This window comes from Pseudorca crassidens, chromosome 3 (assembly GCF_039906515.1).
Source record: "Pseudorca crassidens isolate mPseCra1 chromosome 3, mPseCra1.hap1, whole genome shotgun sequence".
Lineage (NCBI taxonomy): Eukaryota > Metazoa > Chordata > Mammalia > Artiodactyla > Delphinidae > Pseudorca > Pseudorca crassidens.
In genome coordinates, this window is record NC_090298.1 from 66,513,564 (window position 1) to 66,531,218 (window position 17,655).

Genomic DNA, 17,655 nt, shown 5'->3' on the forward strand with positions numbered 1-17,655 from the left:
TCTTCAGGAAGGAAGATGGGATTTCCTAGAACATATGATGAATATAAATTAGGAGATTTTTAGTTCATAAAATTTTCACCCCTTCCCTTCTCAGGACCCCTTTTCTTGGCAAAAAAGTACAAAATATCTTTTTGTTGTCTTCATCTCCCTAATGGGATCTAATCTTTTTGAAGTTAAGTTTCATTCCTTAGCATCTGTATCATTTCTAATGCATGTCCATTTTGAGATGTGTGTTACTAATGCCTTTAAGCACTAATACACCAAGTGTTAGATACATATCATTTTGTTGATTAACATTATTTCACTCCACCTAGAGGCTACTATTACTATTCATCATATTTGCATGAACTGGGAGTTCCTTGTGCACTAATGATAATTTCTATTCTTATTACCAACACATTGTCTACCCAACTAGTAGAGACTGGAAGATGGGGGAAAAAGGGAGAGGAGAGGTATAGATTTCTATAAGCATGAAAGAATGTGGGTTTTTTGCATGTAATGGTATTAAATTGTGGTCAATGTGTTTTTTCTCATTAAAAGTTTAAGGGCTTAAACAGAAAGGCATTCTGTAGATTAATACTTTAGAAGGTTAGGTGAACAGATGCTAACTCCCCCTCCCCACCCCCACCCGCCCCCAGGATATAATCTAGAGGTAATGTTTCACTGCAAAGTGATTGCAGCTGGATTTCTCATTACAATGAAAGTCTTTGGTTCAAACACTGAACCAAAGAGCATTCTTCAAGTGCTGGGCTTCCCCCTGTTCCAGTCTACTGAAGTATGTTTTAAAATTTTCACTTCCCCTTTGAGTTGTTTTCATTTCCTCTAAGGTAATGTGGCAGTTATCTTAATCATTTTTCTTCTTCTGACCTGTAGACTTAAATTTGTTTTTTAACTATTCTTCCTAACATTGGTCCAGTCTTTTAAACCTGCATTGCTTAAGTCTAGTCTTCTCTTGCCCTTGATTGCTTGTCTTCCTACACTTGCCTTATTTTATCACTTATTTTGTTCATGTTAAACACTAAGTTACAAATACTTTAAAATGAATGCCATATTTTTAGCTCATAAAAAAATAAGCATTATTAATCCCTGTCTTTGTTATAAAACATTACTGAAGTTGTGTACTATTCTCTGTATATAAAATCATTCTAATTATTTCACATATTGAGGATATAAGCAACCCCCTGTAATGGTTCTTATCCATTCACATATTTAATAGACTCAGTTTGTTAATTTAGTATTTTCTCTTTCCTCTAGTCAAAGTGGAAAAAAGCCCACCTGTTAAGGGCTCCCTCTCTGGAAAAGTCAACCTACCTTGTCATTTTTCAACCATGCCTACCTTACCACCCACTTACAACACCACCAGCGAATTTCTCCGAATCAAATGGTCTAAGATTGAATTGGACAAGAATGGAAAAGATTTAAAGGAGACTACTGTTCTCGTGGCCCAAAATGGGAATATCAAGATTGGTCAGGGCTACAAAGGGAGAGTGTCGGTGCCTACACATCCCGAGGACGTGGGCGATGCCTCACTCACCATGGTCAAACTGCTGGCCAGTGATGCAGGCCTCTACCGCTGCGACGTCATGTATGGGATTGAAGACACACAGGACACAGTGTCTTTGGCTGTGGAGGGTAAGGCTTTGGGAATCTAGAAGAAGGTAGTATAACACGATACCTGGTTCAGAAATGTGGTGAAACAATATTCAAAAGTAGCCATTGCTCAGGGGTTGGACAAGGGGAAAAACATTAATCAACACAACAGTCTATGTCTTTCACCAAAAATGAACTGTTATTTGCTCAGGAATCAAGGAAGGTGACTTTATACTAGGTATAATGAATACTTCAAGACATGGTTTATAGCTCAAGAATCATTACTTCATTATTGAGACCTATCAGTGGTTATTTTTTAATACTGTAAAGGCTGTTCTACATTTTGTTTTAATTTTAACATATGTGTATATGTGCATATACATGCATACATATACACACATATAGATATATACATACACACACACAGGAAAAAACCCCTTTCCTTCTTTTTCTCACTCTCCTAGCATGATTATTAAAATCTTTGAATTTGCTTTTAAGAAATATAAATTATATCTTAACTTACATTGAAGAAATAAGGCACCTAATAAGTACCATGGTATATATCACAGTGCTTTGAAAAAGCTAGGACTCAATAAACATTTGAATTGGATCAAAACAAGAACTCAGTGAATTTTTTTTAAGGTCAATGCACTGGTTGTTGTCCACTGTCTTGCAATGAGACATTTTAGTTTTAGCCCACGTTGAGCGGTGGTTTGTATGTCATTTGAATTTAAGTTAGGAGACAAAGCAAAGAAAAATTGCTTTAATTGGGTACACACATAATGCCATAGCTCTTGGAAGAAAAATATTTTGGCAAGTTATTAAGCAAAATTCTAATACCCAGACATGATGGAACAGATTTTTCTTCCAACCCTCTACTTCCCTATAAAATATTTACCTTTCAGAAATATATACAAAGGGTTTTATTAAAACTCTTTCTTGTGTAGCCAAAAGGAAATATTTTGAATTTCAGATGTGACAGATTAATTTTCTGAACATCCTTTTCCATTCAGATTCTATTGCTCCCTTCTATAAATCTATTTTTATGTTTTCCAGGCATCCACTAAACACCCTGGGCTCTTTGCTCTTTTAACCTTTTTATCATTTACTTTGGTTTGTCTAGTATTGTTTTTTCTACTGATCTCTCTCTTCCTCTTTTGTATAATGTAACATACACTATATATATATATATATATATATATGGTGTTAGATATGCATTGCATATAAATTTATATATACATGTATGTTTTTAAAATCCCACAAGAAGTTTACAACTTCTTACAATTTTCATCATTAAAGAATTAGCAGTGGATTTGCCCCTTGCCCCCTTTGAAACAATGAAAATCCTCCACTTAATCTCCTTAGCCCCATGAGGTCTTCAAATTATCCCAGCAATTGCAGATACTTCTACAGCCTGGTATTCCCAAGGAGGCCCCTTTGTGCCCTCTTACTGCCAATCTTCAGGGCACATGGAAGATTTTTAATTACCAAGAAGGCTATTTGAAGCTTTGATCAACATAAGACTAATTTAAAACCATTCAAAGTCTGGCTTAAGCCTTAGAGATCGTTATAAACTATCTTTCATACTTACTAGATAGCACCATATATACTTCCTGGTACTTTTAGAGTCATTCTACAAAGCTACAGATTTTATGAAACGCATTTGATCAGTTTTTTCTTTGCAATATCAGAAATGGGAAAATGAATGTTAGTTGTCAATGCATCTCCTTGGTGCCTCTGCAGATCTTTCTGTATTGACACTGATCAGAGGTGCTTATTTATGACATGGCTAGTCTGTTCCCTGCAGATACTTTATTGGCACATACCTATTTTGGAAGAGAGAGACAATCTAAGGATAGGCATGTGGGAGACAGTCTTATAGCTAGAAGTCAAGCTGTAAGAGAGAGAGAGAAAGAGAGAGAGAGAGAGAGAGAGAGAGAGAGAGAGAAAGAGACTTGTTGTCAACTCCAGGAAATTACTAGGAATAAAAGGAGAGTGGAAGATATCTTGGAAACCAAAATTAATTCCGCCTAACAAAACAGTGGTCTTAAATGATATGACTCAATAAAATCTCATCCGTAAGACCCAATTACCCCAATTTCTATTTTCCAGTGACTTCCTAGGCACATTTGCTTGACTCACTTTGCTCTTTTATGAAAATGAGTCATCATATTTACTCCAGTTATAAATGGATGTGCTCTTGCTAAAGTAGGAGAAGAGGACCAAAGCTCCACCCCCTCAGCTGCTCTTTCTTCAGGCCTTTGACAATTCTTTGAGCCCTGAAACACAGTTCAAGAACCACAAGTTTATGTAACTCCTAAAATACAATGAAGTGGAATTTGAGGCACATATCAGGATGCCTGGCTTCTGCCCATGGGAGTCTGGAGAATTTTATTTCAGGCCTCCTTTGGGATAAAAATCATACATCTTACCTGTCAAAGTGGAGACCCTAAATTATGAATATGATAAACTTTTATCACAGCAGTCTATCCAACATTTTAAAATTCTTTATCTAATTTGACCTTCCTATCAATCAAATAACCTAAGCAATATTAGTTATACTTTATGAAGGGGAAAATTAAGACTTATATATGATTAAGGAGCAAATTAGGGATTGGAACAGGCCTTCTCACTCATACCTACTCCAGCATCTTTTCCATTTTAGTATATTGTCTCTGGAAGTAAATATTACAATGTTTCATGTTTGTAGGAAGTGGTACTGGTGAAGGCTCCATGTGCTTCTATTGAGTTGGCCCTGAGTAAAAACATGAAGTAGGAGAAGTTGATCTTGTGGCCCCCTTAACTCTTTGTATCTCTTGCAGCACCTACTCCATTTAATTGTCCAAGATTCCCATAATAGCCTGAATACTACCTGCATTTAGGACAACTAGTCACCATTTGGGATTTAGTGGCTTAAATCTTTTTTTTTAGATTGTTTACATGGGAACAGAAAATTCTTGAAACTCTCTAATGGAGCAGAATAGGACACCTAAGTGAGCAACATTTCTGGGGCTCCTCAGATCACCATAATTTTGTATAATGCTACATAAAATAAAGTAAACATAAAGAAGTATCATGATGTTATTACCGAGTTAGCAAGTAATTTGACAAATTACTCCAATGAGAAACTGCACAGTATGGTGGGAGACTTGAACTTGCCCATAATTGTTTGCTGCTATCTTTGCAGGGGTTGTGTTTCACTACAGGGCAGCGACCAGCAGGTACACTCTGAATTTTGAGATGGCACGGAAGGCTTGTTTGGATGTTGGGGCTGTCATAGCAACCCCAGAGCAGCTATATGCCGCCTATGAAGATGGATTTGAGCAATGTGACGCAGGCTGGCTGTCTGATCAGAGTGTTAGGTGAGCGGTCTGGGGGCCACCAGGTTTAATTCATCTATTTGGAGCGAGAATAAAGTGCTACCTACTAGTCCTTTATTTCCCCAGGTATCCCATCCGGACTCCCCGAGAAGGCTGTTATGGAGATAAGATGGGGAAGGAAGGAGTCAGGACCTATGGGCTCCGTGCTACTCATGAAACTTATGATGTGTATTGTTACGTGGACCATCTGGACGGTAAGATGTTCAAATTTCTATAGCTTCATTTGACCTAAGAAAATTGAGGAAAGACTGGGAGCACGTGGGGATAGAGCAAGTCTTCATGCTTGTTTGGATTCCAAACAGCAACATTTAGTTTAAATAACCGTATGATTCTGTGGTGAAATAAGCTTAAATTAAAGTGGAAAGAGAACGAGGGCTGTGTAAATGGTTATGTAGGTTTGAAATGTCTTTAGTTAATGGCAGGTTTGCTTTCAGTCATGCTGCCATTGGACTGTTTCCAATACACTTTTAGAGCATTAAGAATAGAAACCTGTAAGGGTGGTACCTATTCTTGTAAGAACTTCAGGTAAAATCCTGTGATGACAAACCACTGTGAATCCAAGTGCTGATAAACACCCCGAAGTGCAGCTGAGTCAGGCAAACTAGCCCGGGAAGGATTTTCATGGTTTGCTTCTCCTTGTGTTCACTTTGTTACACTAATATTTAGAGCAATTATTCATTCATTCAACCAATGAACACATTAAAAGAAAACACCTACTGTGTGATAGGTACTCTGCTCGTAGTTAGGACTATGAAGCCAAGTAAGATATAAGCCTCGCTTTAGAGATGCTTAGAGTCTGATTGATTCTGGTACTATCATTTCTCACTTAGCATGAGTTAGATTCTTAGAGACAAGTTTGAGTTCTCTTGTGGCGATGTTATCTAAGGATACAATGCAGTTTTACTATAAGAATAGAAATTTCAGTGACTTTTGAAGTGGAATTTCATTTGTAGCAACAGGTATCTTAGAAGCCTAAATATATAAATAGAAGTATTGCATTGAGTTATACTTTTAATTTTGGCTGGCTCCCCAAGAAAAGAATGAACTCAATTTTCTTATGTGTAAAATAAGGAAGTAGGACTAGATAACTTCCATAGTCCCTTCCAACATTAAAATTCTATGATTCTATGAATTGAAAAAATAACCTCAGAGACTGAAAGCTAGAAAATAAGCAGCTTATATTTGCCTAATGCCCTAAATTTGAATAGGATGGCCTGCTTCCAAGAAAGCTGCTAAGTGTGGTTCTCTAGTATCTTAACATTCTTATTATAACTATTATTTAAGACTGATAAATGTGTTTTCTAAACCATAACTTTGATACTAACAATTTCCATTTTTTACAAGGACAAAGGGAAAAGATATGTAAAATCCATGCTATGAGATATAGATAGATAGATATAGCTTAGCTCCTTCCTTTAAATTTAATTTTATTTTAAATTTAGTTAACTTTTTTCATGGAATAGGAGATGGTCAGTAGGGGATTCTGGTTCTAGGAAATAAATTTGGTTATTGCTATCTCAGTAAGATGGAAGTTTGTATTCAAATTCACTAAGGTGGAATTTGTTTTATCACTGTGGTTCTCCTTTGGAATAATATCTATTAGAGTGATAGTTATAAAAATTTCTGGAACACTGATAATGCTGGAACTAAAGCAGAGATAGTTTTTGAAAAAGTATACATAACTTCTAATTACCTAAAAGATCTTTACTAAATATAATTGAAATGTGGTTTTCAAGTATAAATCCATGGCCAATTTGATCCCAATATGAATAAGCATCACAAGCCAGACTCCTTGATGGAAAGACAGGCTTAAGTATTTACAATGCTCCCGGAAGGAGCACCTAGGGGCCCCTCTGCATGTCTCTTCTTCAGTCTTATCCTGATGGAGCTACTGAAACCCCAGTCTCTAAGGCTGCAGAATCCCTAACTTCTTTGAAGGCCAGAGGACTTTCTGCTTCTGCAGAAGTTCCAGAAATTCCATGTCCTGTACAAATTCTGTGTGAGATACTTTTGACAGGTCTTGGTGGTAAAAGCCCTACCAAGGATTCCTAGCCACATTGTACCCATTGAGAGCTGGCTTCCCAAAATCTGTTCAGAGGATCAAAACTAGTGTTCAGGGAAAATTGAACTCTGTCAGAAGAGTCATTCTGAGGATGTATGCGTACACCACAATGAGAAGGATTTATTAGTCATACAGGAATTCTTCTCCACCTCCATAAATATCGCCACTTCTAGGGCAACTGGTATTGGTCAAACCAGTCTCTCCTCCAGTGTAACCCAACTATATTTCACACAGTTGTATATTTACTTGGGATAATTGTTCTACATATTTGATAATTGAAAACTTGTAATGTATAATATAGCATAACTTTAGTTGGAGTATTTATACCAAAACAACAGAATTTGAACTTTTTTGTCCTATCACATAACAGCTGGAAGAAAAAGATAAAAGAATAAGTATAAATAGGAATTCAAGCACTGGCTGAAATTTGTGTCAGCAGAGTAACAAGACGCCCTGACATGGGCAACCTTGGGAACCTATCGCCTCTCCTTCTCTGGCCTATATTTTCCATGTTAGCCCTACCCTTTGGCTTTTCTTTCACCTGGAACAACTACCACCCTACTATTCCAATTCCCTGACCTTCACACAAGCTTCCCAACACTTATGTGTCTGTACTATGGGCTGTCACACTGATCCCATATCCCCTTCTTAAGTCCTAGATGGTCTCTCTCACCTTTACCATTCTCAATCTTTGAATGTGTGACTATAATCACCCTCCTGCAAATGTTTGCTTATTCCTCCATCTCTCCCACTAGACCATGGATTCTGGGAGGGAAGGAATCATGTGTCTCCCCACTATGTCCTTGGCACATAGTAGGTGCTCCATAGATGGAGTTGAATAAAATGAGTGAATTAATAAATTAACCTCCAAACTAAGTGCCCACTATACTCACATCGCTTTACACTTGCCCTTTGGATAACTTCACACATCTCCGGGCTTCATCACAATTCTACTTCCCAGTTTTTCATTGCTCCAATGTCCTTACTGGTTCATTTAATTTCACTTTTGCTCTTTTGTGTGTAAATAAGTCAAATGCCTTGTGGGATGAACAGGACACAAAGAGACACCAAACAAACAAAAAAAATGAAAAATGATAAGTTTTAGTTTTGCATGTCTAGCCCTGAACTCTCTTCTGAATTCCATACCCACAGTTCTAGTTTGCGAATCATTTTTTAAAAAAATATTTATTATTATTATTATTATTTTTGGCTGCACTGGGTCTTCGTTGCCACGCAAGGGCTTTTCTCTAGTTGGGGCAAGCGGGGCTACTCTTTGTTGCGGTGCGCGGGCTTCTCATCGCAGTGGCCTCTCTTGTTGCGGAGCACGGGCTCTAGGTGCATGGGCTTCAGTAGTTGTGGCACGTGGGCTCAGTAGTTGTGGCACATGGGCTTAGTTGCTCCGCGGCATGTGGGATCTTCCCGGACCAGGGCTCGAGCCTGTGTCCCCTGCATTGGCATGCAGATTCTTAACCACTGTGCCACCAGGGACGTCCCTGTGAATCATGTGTGTGTCTCATCTCTGGTTTTCTGTTTTATCTCACAAATAATCCCCAAGCCTTTAACAGTTCTTCAGGGGACCTGTTTTATGACCATCAAAGCATGTAAACACCATGGCCATTATCATTCCCCTACTCAGCATTGTGTAGTGTGAATTTCCTGTTGCCTTCCTTCCTCCTTGAGGACCTGCAAAGCCCCTCAATCCTGGCTTGGGAGTAACCTATTCAACTGTGTTTCCCTCTCTCCAATATGATGCCACACATGTGCACCAATCATCCACAGACCCTCTGCTACCTCCTGCCAGCAGCTCTGCTTTGATCCTCTCTGAAAACACAAGCCTCTCCCCTTTCCAGCATTCTACTCTTCCCTCTGCCTATGAACAGACTGCCTCCAAGAGCCCATCTTTGCCTCTTCCAGCTCACACTGACATTTCCTGATTCTGAACTCCCACTTTTCTTAGAGTTAGTTCCACATATCTGGTGTTTAATTCTTCTCTGGTTGCTTTATGTTCATCAGACACAAACTATTACCTGTTATTTTTATTTCTGAAAAACTTCTGTAAGCTCCTGATAGAGATAAGGCCATAGTCATCTTCTGTAACTTTCCCAACCACAATGAAGAACCTATTCCAGTAATAGACACATCGTAGTTACTCAAGAACTACTTGGTGGTAATTGTAGTATTTCTCCAGACTTTGTCTCTTTCAGAGGCTGTCTCCACCACGCTACCATTTCTACAGTACTTGAAAAAAATGCCAAGCTTTGTCCACCAAACTTACTAAACATCTTTTTTTTTTTTTAAATTAGATCACCATGATACTAGTTTTTTCTCTTTGAATTTCTCCTCTCACTCTTTTCTGTGGTGTCTCTTAGAAATAATTCCTTCCTAGAGACACTCTTTTCTCCTTTCCAGCCTCTCACAGTCATGGCCCTTTCTTGCATTCCCAGCCAACTGTCCTCTCTGGCATCGGTTCCTTTGTCCCTATTCACAAATTACAGGTTTATTTTTCTACCGCTGCCTCATGTCAAAATCCAGGATAGCTCTATCACCTCTATGACTTGTCTAATGCCTCCACGTCATGCTTGTGTCTGACCTAGAACCAAAAACAACCTTTCGTTTTTCTCTTAATGAGCTCCTTTAGATATGAAAAGCTAAACATTTAGGTAAAAGCCTGAATGTCATTAAACAGGTCTTAGAGCAAGGCTTAGTTCCACCTTCTTTAGCGTCTTTGATAGGATCAAAATCAGATATATCAAATCTGGAAACTGTGTGAGTTCCTGCCTGTGGATGCTCAGATTGACTTAATTTTGATGGAATTTACAGCATGTAATCTACAGAGTACTTCACCAATGGGAGTTATTTAAGAATTAGTGATAACTGGGTTTATTCAGTTAAAAAGCCCCATGTCAGCTAGAATAGCTTCCTGCACACCCTGGTTCAGCAGATGGGTTCAAATATTGATTTTGGATTATAGAACCTCTCCACATTTGTTGAGGTTGGTGCTAGAAGATGCTGAAACTTTTTATTCTCTGTAGAACTCACAGAATCATAGATCACAGCTATAGTTGTGGGTTCCCAAATAGACTTTAGATATTAACACACCTTGCTAAGGATTCGAAACTCAACTTGGAGTTGTTTTTGTTTAAGTGTTTGAATGGTCTAGCTAAGAGCCACTGAGGAAGGTGACCAGGCATGGCACCCTGCAGCACCTATGGAAAACGTGTCCTCATTCAGTATGGTGACTTGACTAGATTACCTGTGAGGTAGCTCCGTAGGGTAAGGAAAGAAACTATTTATTGTATGTGGTTGCATTGCCATTTAACTTAATTCTCACAAAAACCTTGACAGGCATTTATTTAAAACCTTTATTTTTACACATAAGGAAACTAAGGCACAGAGGTTAAGTGACTGGATATACACCCTTTTTCCTGTTCTACCGTAGTAACTTTTCAGGACCACCAAAGATTCCCCAGTAGAGCAACAGGTAGTCTTACAAACCAAGAGGATCAAAGTGCTCTTAAACTCCCCCAAATCTCTGATTTCTCACATAAAAAATATCCTAATTCTTATTTGAGTAATGATTGCATTCCTGTTTGGATAGCAGTGATTGGAATTGCTGGGTTAAATGATAACTCTATTTTTAACTTTTTGAGGAACTGTTTTAAAATTCTTACCAGCAGTACATTAGGGTCCTGATTCTTTCATTCTTGCCAACATTTGTTTTCACCTGACTTTTTGATTATAACCATCCTAATGTGTGTATAATGCTATCTCATTGTGGTTTTGATTTGTATTTCCCTGATAGCTAATTATGTTGAGCAACTTTTCCTTTATGACTATTGGCCGTTTACATATTTTCTTGGAGAAATACCTATTCAGAACCTTTGCCCATTTTAAACTGGGTATTTGTCTTTTTGTTATTGAGTTGTAAGAGTTCTTTGTATACTCTAGATTCAAGGGAGCCTATTCAGATACACGATTTGTAAATATTTTCTCCCATTTGCCGATCTGTATTTTTACTTTTTCAATGGGATCCTTTGACACACAAAGATTTTAATTTTGATGAAGTCCAATATCTACTTTTTCTTTGATAATTTGTGCCTTTGGCGCCATATCTAAGAACACATTACCAAATCCCGAGTCATGAAGACTTACTTCTGTGTTTGCTTCTAAGAATTGTAGTTTTAAGTATTACTTTTATCTATTTTGAGTTATTTTTTGTATATGGCGTAAGGTAAGAGTCCAAATCCATTCTTTGGTATGTGGATTTTCAGTTATTCCAGAACTATTTGTTAAAAAGACTATTCTTTCCTCATTTAAGGGCCTTGGCACCCTGTTGAAAATCAGTTGATCGTAGATATATCGTTTTATTTCTGGACTCTCATTGATCTATATGTCTATACTTATGTCAGTACCACATTGTGTTGAATACTATTGCTTTGTAGTAAATTTTGAAATTGGAAAATATGAGACCTCCAACTGTGTTCTTCTTTTTCAAAATTGTTTTACCTCTCCCGGGCACCTTGAGTTCCCATATGATTTTTAAGATCAGCTTGTCAGTTTCTACAAAGAAGCCAGGTGAGCGTGAACTGAATCTCCAGATCATTTGAGGTGTATTGTCATCTTAACAATATTAAGTCTTCTGATCCATAAACATGTGATTTTTTTCCACCTTTTTTTTAGATTCTTTACTTTCAACGATGTTTTATAGCTTTTATAGCTTTCAGAGTATAAGTTTTGCTGTACTTTTGTTAAATTTAATCCTAAATATTTTATTCTTTTTGATGCAAATGCAAATGGAATTTTCTTTATTTCTTTTTCTGATTGTTCATTGAAAGTGTATAGAAATATAATTGATTTTTTTATACTGGTCTTATATATTGTATCCTACAACCTTGCTGAAATTGCTTATTAGTTCTAATAGTTTTTTTAATGGAATCCTTAGGATTTTCTATATACAGTCCCTTTTATTTTATAATGTTACCTTAAATAAGTAGAAAGTAGAAACGTCTTGACATAAAACCCTTGAAACATGTGACAGTCATTTGCTTTAAGGTTTTGATATCAATTTCTGGAATTCTAAATCGGAAGAGCTTCTTTGGAAATACAGTGGCCATTTAACTCTCAGCTGTGAAAAGTAAAAAAAAAACTAGGCTGATTCTCCTGTGTTGACCTGCAGCCATACTGAGCCTGTCAAACCAAATAACACATTCAATCTCATATATTTTGAAGACTCAGACATCCAGAAATGTTTTAGAACCTCTTTCTCACTCTAATTAAAATCTTACTGCTCTGTCATTGGGAAAGAATGAGATCCGACATCCTGCAAACCATAAAAATATGTTTAAATTTTAGTGGGATTTCCTGTGTCTTTAAACCTTTCAAATGACATATATAAGATCTTGTGTAATAACACATTGACAAATATGTGGATTCCCTTTCCCATGAATATGATCTGATTTAGAGAATGTTAACTGACTATCACAGCTGACTGATGACAATTCTCTAAAATTAATTAGAGGTTAAAATTTTCAAAACCCAGTGTCTATGCTTTAAGCCACATTATGCGTCTACTTCAGCCTAAAACAAGTGAGAAATTTGAAAGGTGCTGACCTGGCTTTCCAGTCTCATTACCCCTCAAATGAGAAACATTGCCAGCCTAACACTAGAATTGGATGAAGTTACCTTGGCAGCCCCAGAAGTTTTCTTGTCACTGTTAACAGAAGGTTTGTTTCTGTACAGGTTAAAGGATCAGATCTTAGGGGGAATTGACATGCTTTTGAATTACCTACAAATATTGGCTGTCAAGAAATTATATAGTAGTGTAGGTTAGCTGTTAACCAACCACGTACAGTTGATGGATTTTGTGATCCAGGATAATGAGTATTAGTCTTTATTGCTTTGATCTTGTATATATAGACATGGGCAAAAAAGAAAGAGAAAGACAGAGAGAAAAGAGAAGAAGCTTCCTTTGAAAAAAAAAAAGTCAAAAACTTTAAACCTAGTAACAATTATGTTGAATTGTCTTTATCACCATAATACTTGCCATATACTCTAAGTGGTTTTATCCTATGGGCATTTCATGTGACTCTTTCCAGTTCACACACCGTATCTACTTTTGCACACATTTATTACTCATATACCATTTTGGCCCACATTGCAATGAAATGTAGTAACAATCACAAATCTTGAACTTCCTTACAGTGAACAAAAAATCAGGAAGTTCTGTTCTCAGATGGGCAAAGGGACTCATGATTAGTTTATAAGAATTGATTTTCAGACCAGACAGTTCAGGATAGAAAGGTTATGAGCACAAATAAACAGAATAAATATAAACATTGATCACACAACCCAGAAAATAGATGCATCTAGATAATTGTGGTGATATATCAGCTTTGACTACCACAGACAGCGGCCCATCAGCTGCAGTCCAGGAAAGAATTGAATAATTATTTGTGATCTGCTGATGCCAATTCCCCGTTTCACCTTGGTGATCTCAGGGAATTTTCAGTAGAAGAAACATATCCTCCCTTAGCTTTGCTCTGGACCCAGGCTCTTTCATAATTTTTCTGAGCTACTCCTGAGTGTAAAGTCTAGCTTTTGAACAGCGTAGGTCATCTTAATGTTTTGATTTGTTTTCATCATTGCTTGCCATTTTAGTATCTGTCATTTTAAAGTCTGCTAAGAAATAGCTTTTCCATTTAGCAATCAGAAGTGTGGAAAAATAACATGCATGGTCCACTTTCCAGGGAGTCTTTTAGCAGTTACTTGTCAAATTTAAGTGTTTTTTTCTTAATATTTCTGATGATGTTAATTCCTATGATTAAGATGAATTTAGTTTGTAGAATGTCACCACATATTAAAGTCTCACCAGCAATGTCTTCCAGTTTCTTCTAGGACATCCCTGGAAAGTTGGAATAACAGGAATAATTCAAAGCCAGATCATTTAACTTGAAATTTTGGAAAATTAGAGGTTATATATGTTTTCCATATGAATATGCAAATTATCCTGAGTGTGAAATCCTCTGTTCTGCATTATAGTTTATGTGTGTACTAATGCAAATATATGCGTATACATGTCAGTAAATTCTTACTTACAACTTAAGTCAGCTTGGCATTTTACCTTAAGTCATGCATCGTTTTGTGTATAAAGGATATTTTGCGCATTTCTTTCCTGACACTTTATTTGCTCTCCTTAATCAGCGAAAAATTGATAGATAATTTTTATTATTTAATTATATCATAGATAATTATTTATTATCTATAATAATCTATGAGAGATACAATTATCTCATAGATAGATAACATTTAGAAACATGTTTCAAATCTGTATTCTTGTTACAAATTTGATAATAAATGTCCTATAGATGTAACTGCTTTGATGAGGCAACTTCTGGAACTGAATAGTAGACTCCTTGTTAACTTATAAAAGTGATGCTTGTCTTCCAGGAAGGCATATATCCAGTAAAGCTAAAATACATTCAATTGTTCAGTCACAGTATTCAAGAGTAGAGCTAGAACACGGCCTTGTCTGATGCTAATAATAGGCGTTTTCTCTCTCAAGGAAGGCTTTGCTCTCTCCTCTCACTCTTAAGGTGATACTGTGATAAAATTCAGAAGGAACTTTTATTACTTACATCAGAGGCCAAAAGGTGCCTTTAAGATACCCTCAGGGTAGGAACTTATACAACCTGACCAATGAAGTCCTGTTGGAGAGAGAGAAGCTAAACAAATGCACTGAGTTGCTTTGCTTGATTTCCCATGTTTGCTCTCTCTTTCTCTGTTCCTTTGGTTCCTGGTTTGGCTTTGCCTCTGGACTTTAGATTTTATCTCTTGGTATATCCTCACATGATCATTCATTTTTGGACCAAGCTTAGGTTTACATTCCTGTTACTGGCCCAGACTTAATTTCTGTCTAATGTCGTTAATGCTATGAATGACTGATGTTAGAGTTTAGAACATATAATTTGACCTATAAATAATTCCTGACTATAGATTTTAAAACTGAGAGTAGATCAATAAAATCTTTGAAAATCTTAACATCTTGACTGCTTTTCTCAGTGTAAAAGTGGACAGTGTTTAGCCTAAAACCTGCATTTTTCTATGGGATATGGGATTGAAAGACTTGCGCCTACAGTTAGTGACTAAGGAGAAAGACTGCTACTTTTGTCTGCTCTACCTTGCTTGACTTTTTGCAAAGCCTTCTTTTTAAGAAATGAGACACTTCTGTGTTCAGCTTACATATGGTCTTGGACACTTTATCAGGGTCCCTGCTCTGTGCCAGATTCCTTTGCTCCCTTGCAGTCTCTGGTACACCCCTGGGAGGCAATGGACTTCATATGCCCTTTGCTTTGTTTTTTGGTTCCTGCTTTGATTCTGTCTGATTACCTGGTCTACGCAGTCTGCTTCTATCTCGAGCAGGTTAACACATAGGCTACCAGAAACTTAATACTAAGTTATCTTTGTTATGGCTCAATTGAGATTCCTTTTCCTGATTGAAACATACATGTCTCTAGAGCAGTGTTTTCCAAACTATTCCATGAAACAGATCCATGGACTGTTAATTAGTCTTCTATGAGAAAAGGAGATTACTCTGGTCAAATGGCTTAAAAATCCTAAGTTCTTTGTGGGCACTCCCAAATAAATACTATAATATTAACTACTCTGAGAAGTCTCACAGAAACAAAGACCTGTCAGATGACTTGTATTTGTTTCCTAAATGCCAATGTCCACGAAACCTCTTTTCTTTGGAATACCTACTCATGTCTCAAGGATCACCAGTTTTCCGTAGGAGACATTTTTGGAAATTATATTCTTAGAACTTGAACCATAAGTTAATAACCTTCTCCATCCACATCTTCAACAATAAGCTTTTAACAGGTTAATTCTGATTTAAACAGCAGATCTCCTGACATTTGTATTATGTTAGATAAAAAATATATAATGTCAAAGGATTATCTATTTAAAACCAGGCAACTAATGAATCAAAAAGTACTTGACAGGAGGTTATTTTAGTTTTGTCAATAAAATGTAAAAATAGATGTCTTAGAAATCAAGGACACAGTAATATGAATTAGTTCAGTTATTGCTATCTGTGTATTACCTATTAATTCACTTTTTTTTTTCTTTCTGGTTTTGGTATGAAACTGATGCCAGGATATTCTGGCATATTTGAGAAAAGTAGAAGATGTCTGGCCTTAATAATTTGAGGTTGAAACACAGGAAGGGCAAAGTTTAGACGTTCAACTTATTGCTTTTGGTAGAGATTGAGTGTCAATTCTAAAAGCTTTAAGACTCAGTAAGAGAATTCCATAGTGTGGATGCTTCACTATATGATTAGATTTTTGAAGTGGACAAGGTAATGTTTATGTTAAACAGTTATGATTTAGGAAGGCTTAGACTTTTTTTTTTTTGGAACAGAGTTAAAGTAAATGTTTTTCTTTTCCTTTTCTCATTATTTTGAAATGAAACAACAATTATGACATATATGATGACAGGCCACACATTATCTTTAGAGATGAATTGGTTTCATTCTCACCCTAGGGTAAACTCAATTAATGCCAGTTAAATCTTCCTTTTTTCATCTGAGTTACACGAAACCCAATGGTGATATCTCTTTCAATAAGCTTTTAAAATTTTATTTGCAATGTTTGATAAAATTTTACATATAAATGAAAAGGAAAATAGGTGGCTTTGGGGATAACAGAATTTAGTTAAATAAGTAAAATCATTATTTTTTGGAGATTGGATAGATGGAAATTGTATCCTCCAAACAAGTGAATTAAATCACTGTTTTGATATAAAGTCAGATTTAACAAGAGTTTTTATATGAAAAGTTCTATGAGTAGTTCTTTATTGATTTAATAATAATAAGGGTACTCTCTTTTTAACCTGCCAGCACCTACTGAAGCCTTTCTTTCCTTTAATACCCCAAACATGTTTGCTATTTAAGATAGGGAAACCAGTTACCCAGAAAATCATGCCGTCATTTTTCTTCATTGGCCCTTTGGTATGGCATTTGGAGAAGTTGATTTCTTCCATCATATGGACTAAAATTGCTGTTTGGAGAAGCAGCGTTTTCCTCAGTTAATTATATTTCTCTGCCTTGCTCTGGTTGGCTGATCACTCTTGTTACTGAAAAGGAACTGTACTCTTGCCTCATTGTAGAAGTACCTCACAATGCAGAAAACGGAGGCAACAAAACTGATATTCCAGCTGTAATAACAAATCCAAGTGTTCCACCTTGGAAGGAAGCGTGCTGGCCTGCTGCCCTCTTCCACACTTACATTCCTTTCAGGCCAAATGCAAGTGTAATGCTGAGGTGAACGGGGCTGCTGAGGCTGCTTGGGGTGACGCAGTCTCTCTTGTCTGCCTGTCCCCAGGTTGCTTTGAGCCAAATCCATAGGTGAGTGAATCGCCTGTCCCAGACAGCAGCTACCCAAAGCTCTGCAGCAGAGTTAGTGCTCTTTAATGTGCTGCTTGGGAAGGATGGAAGAGAAAGGGCCCCTTGTTTCTGAACAAGAACTTGAAATGCCATTCATTTAACAAATTATTAAGTACATACTATGCAACTGGTCCTGTGACCCTTAAGCTTTTAAAACTTAGCGGGAAGGGAGACATGCTAGG

General features: G+C 36.8%; 1 protein-coding gene across 3 annotated transcripts in view; it reads left to right on the top strand.

The window, feature by feature from the left end:
* The window catches only part of VCAN (versican), a 113,608-nt gene that overhangs the window by 22,721 nt on the left and 73,232 nt on the right, over window positions 1–17,655 (top strand). For all 3 annotated transcript variants that reach the window (XM_067731172.1, XM_067731174.1, XM_067731173.1), the window contains exons 3-5: window positions 1,255–1,632; window positions 4,778–4,952; window positions 5,037–5,164. In XM_067731172.1, coding sequence (XP_067587273.1) covers window positions 1,255–1,632; window positions 4,778–4,952; window positions 5,037–5,164 — 681 coding nt within the window. The remainder of the gene's footprint in view (window positions 1–1,254; window positions 1,633–4,777; window positions 4,953–5,036; window positions 5,165–17,655) is intronic.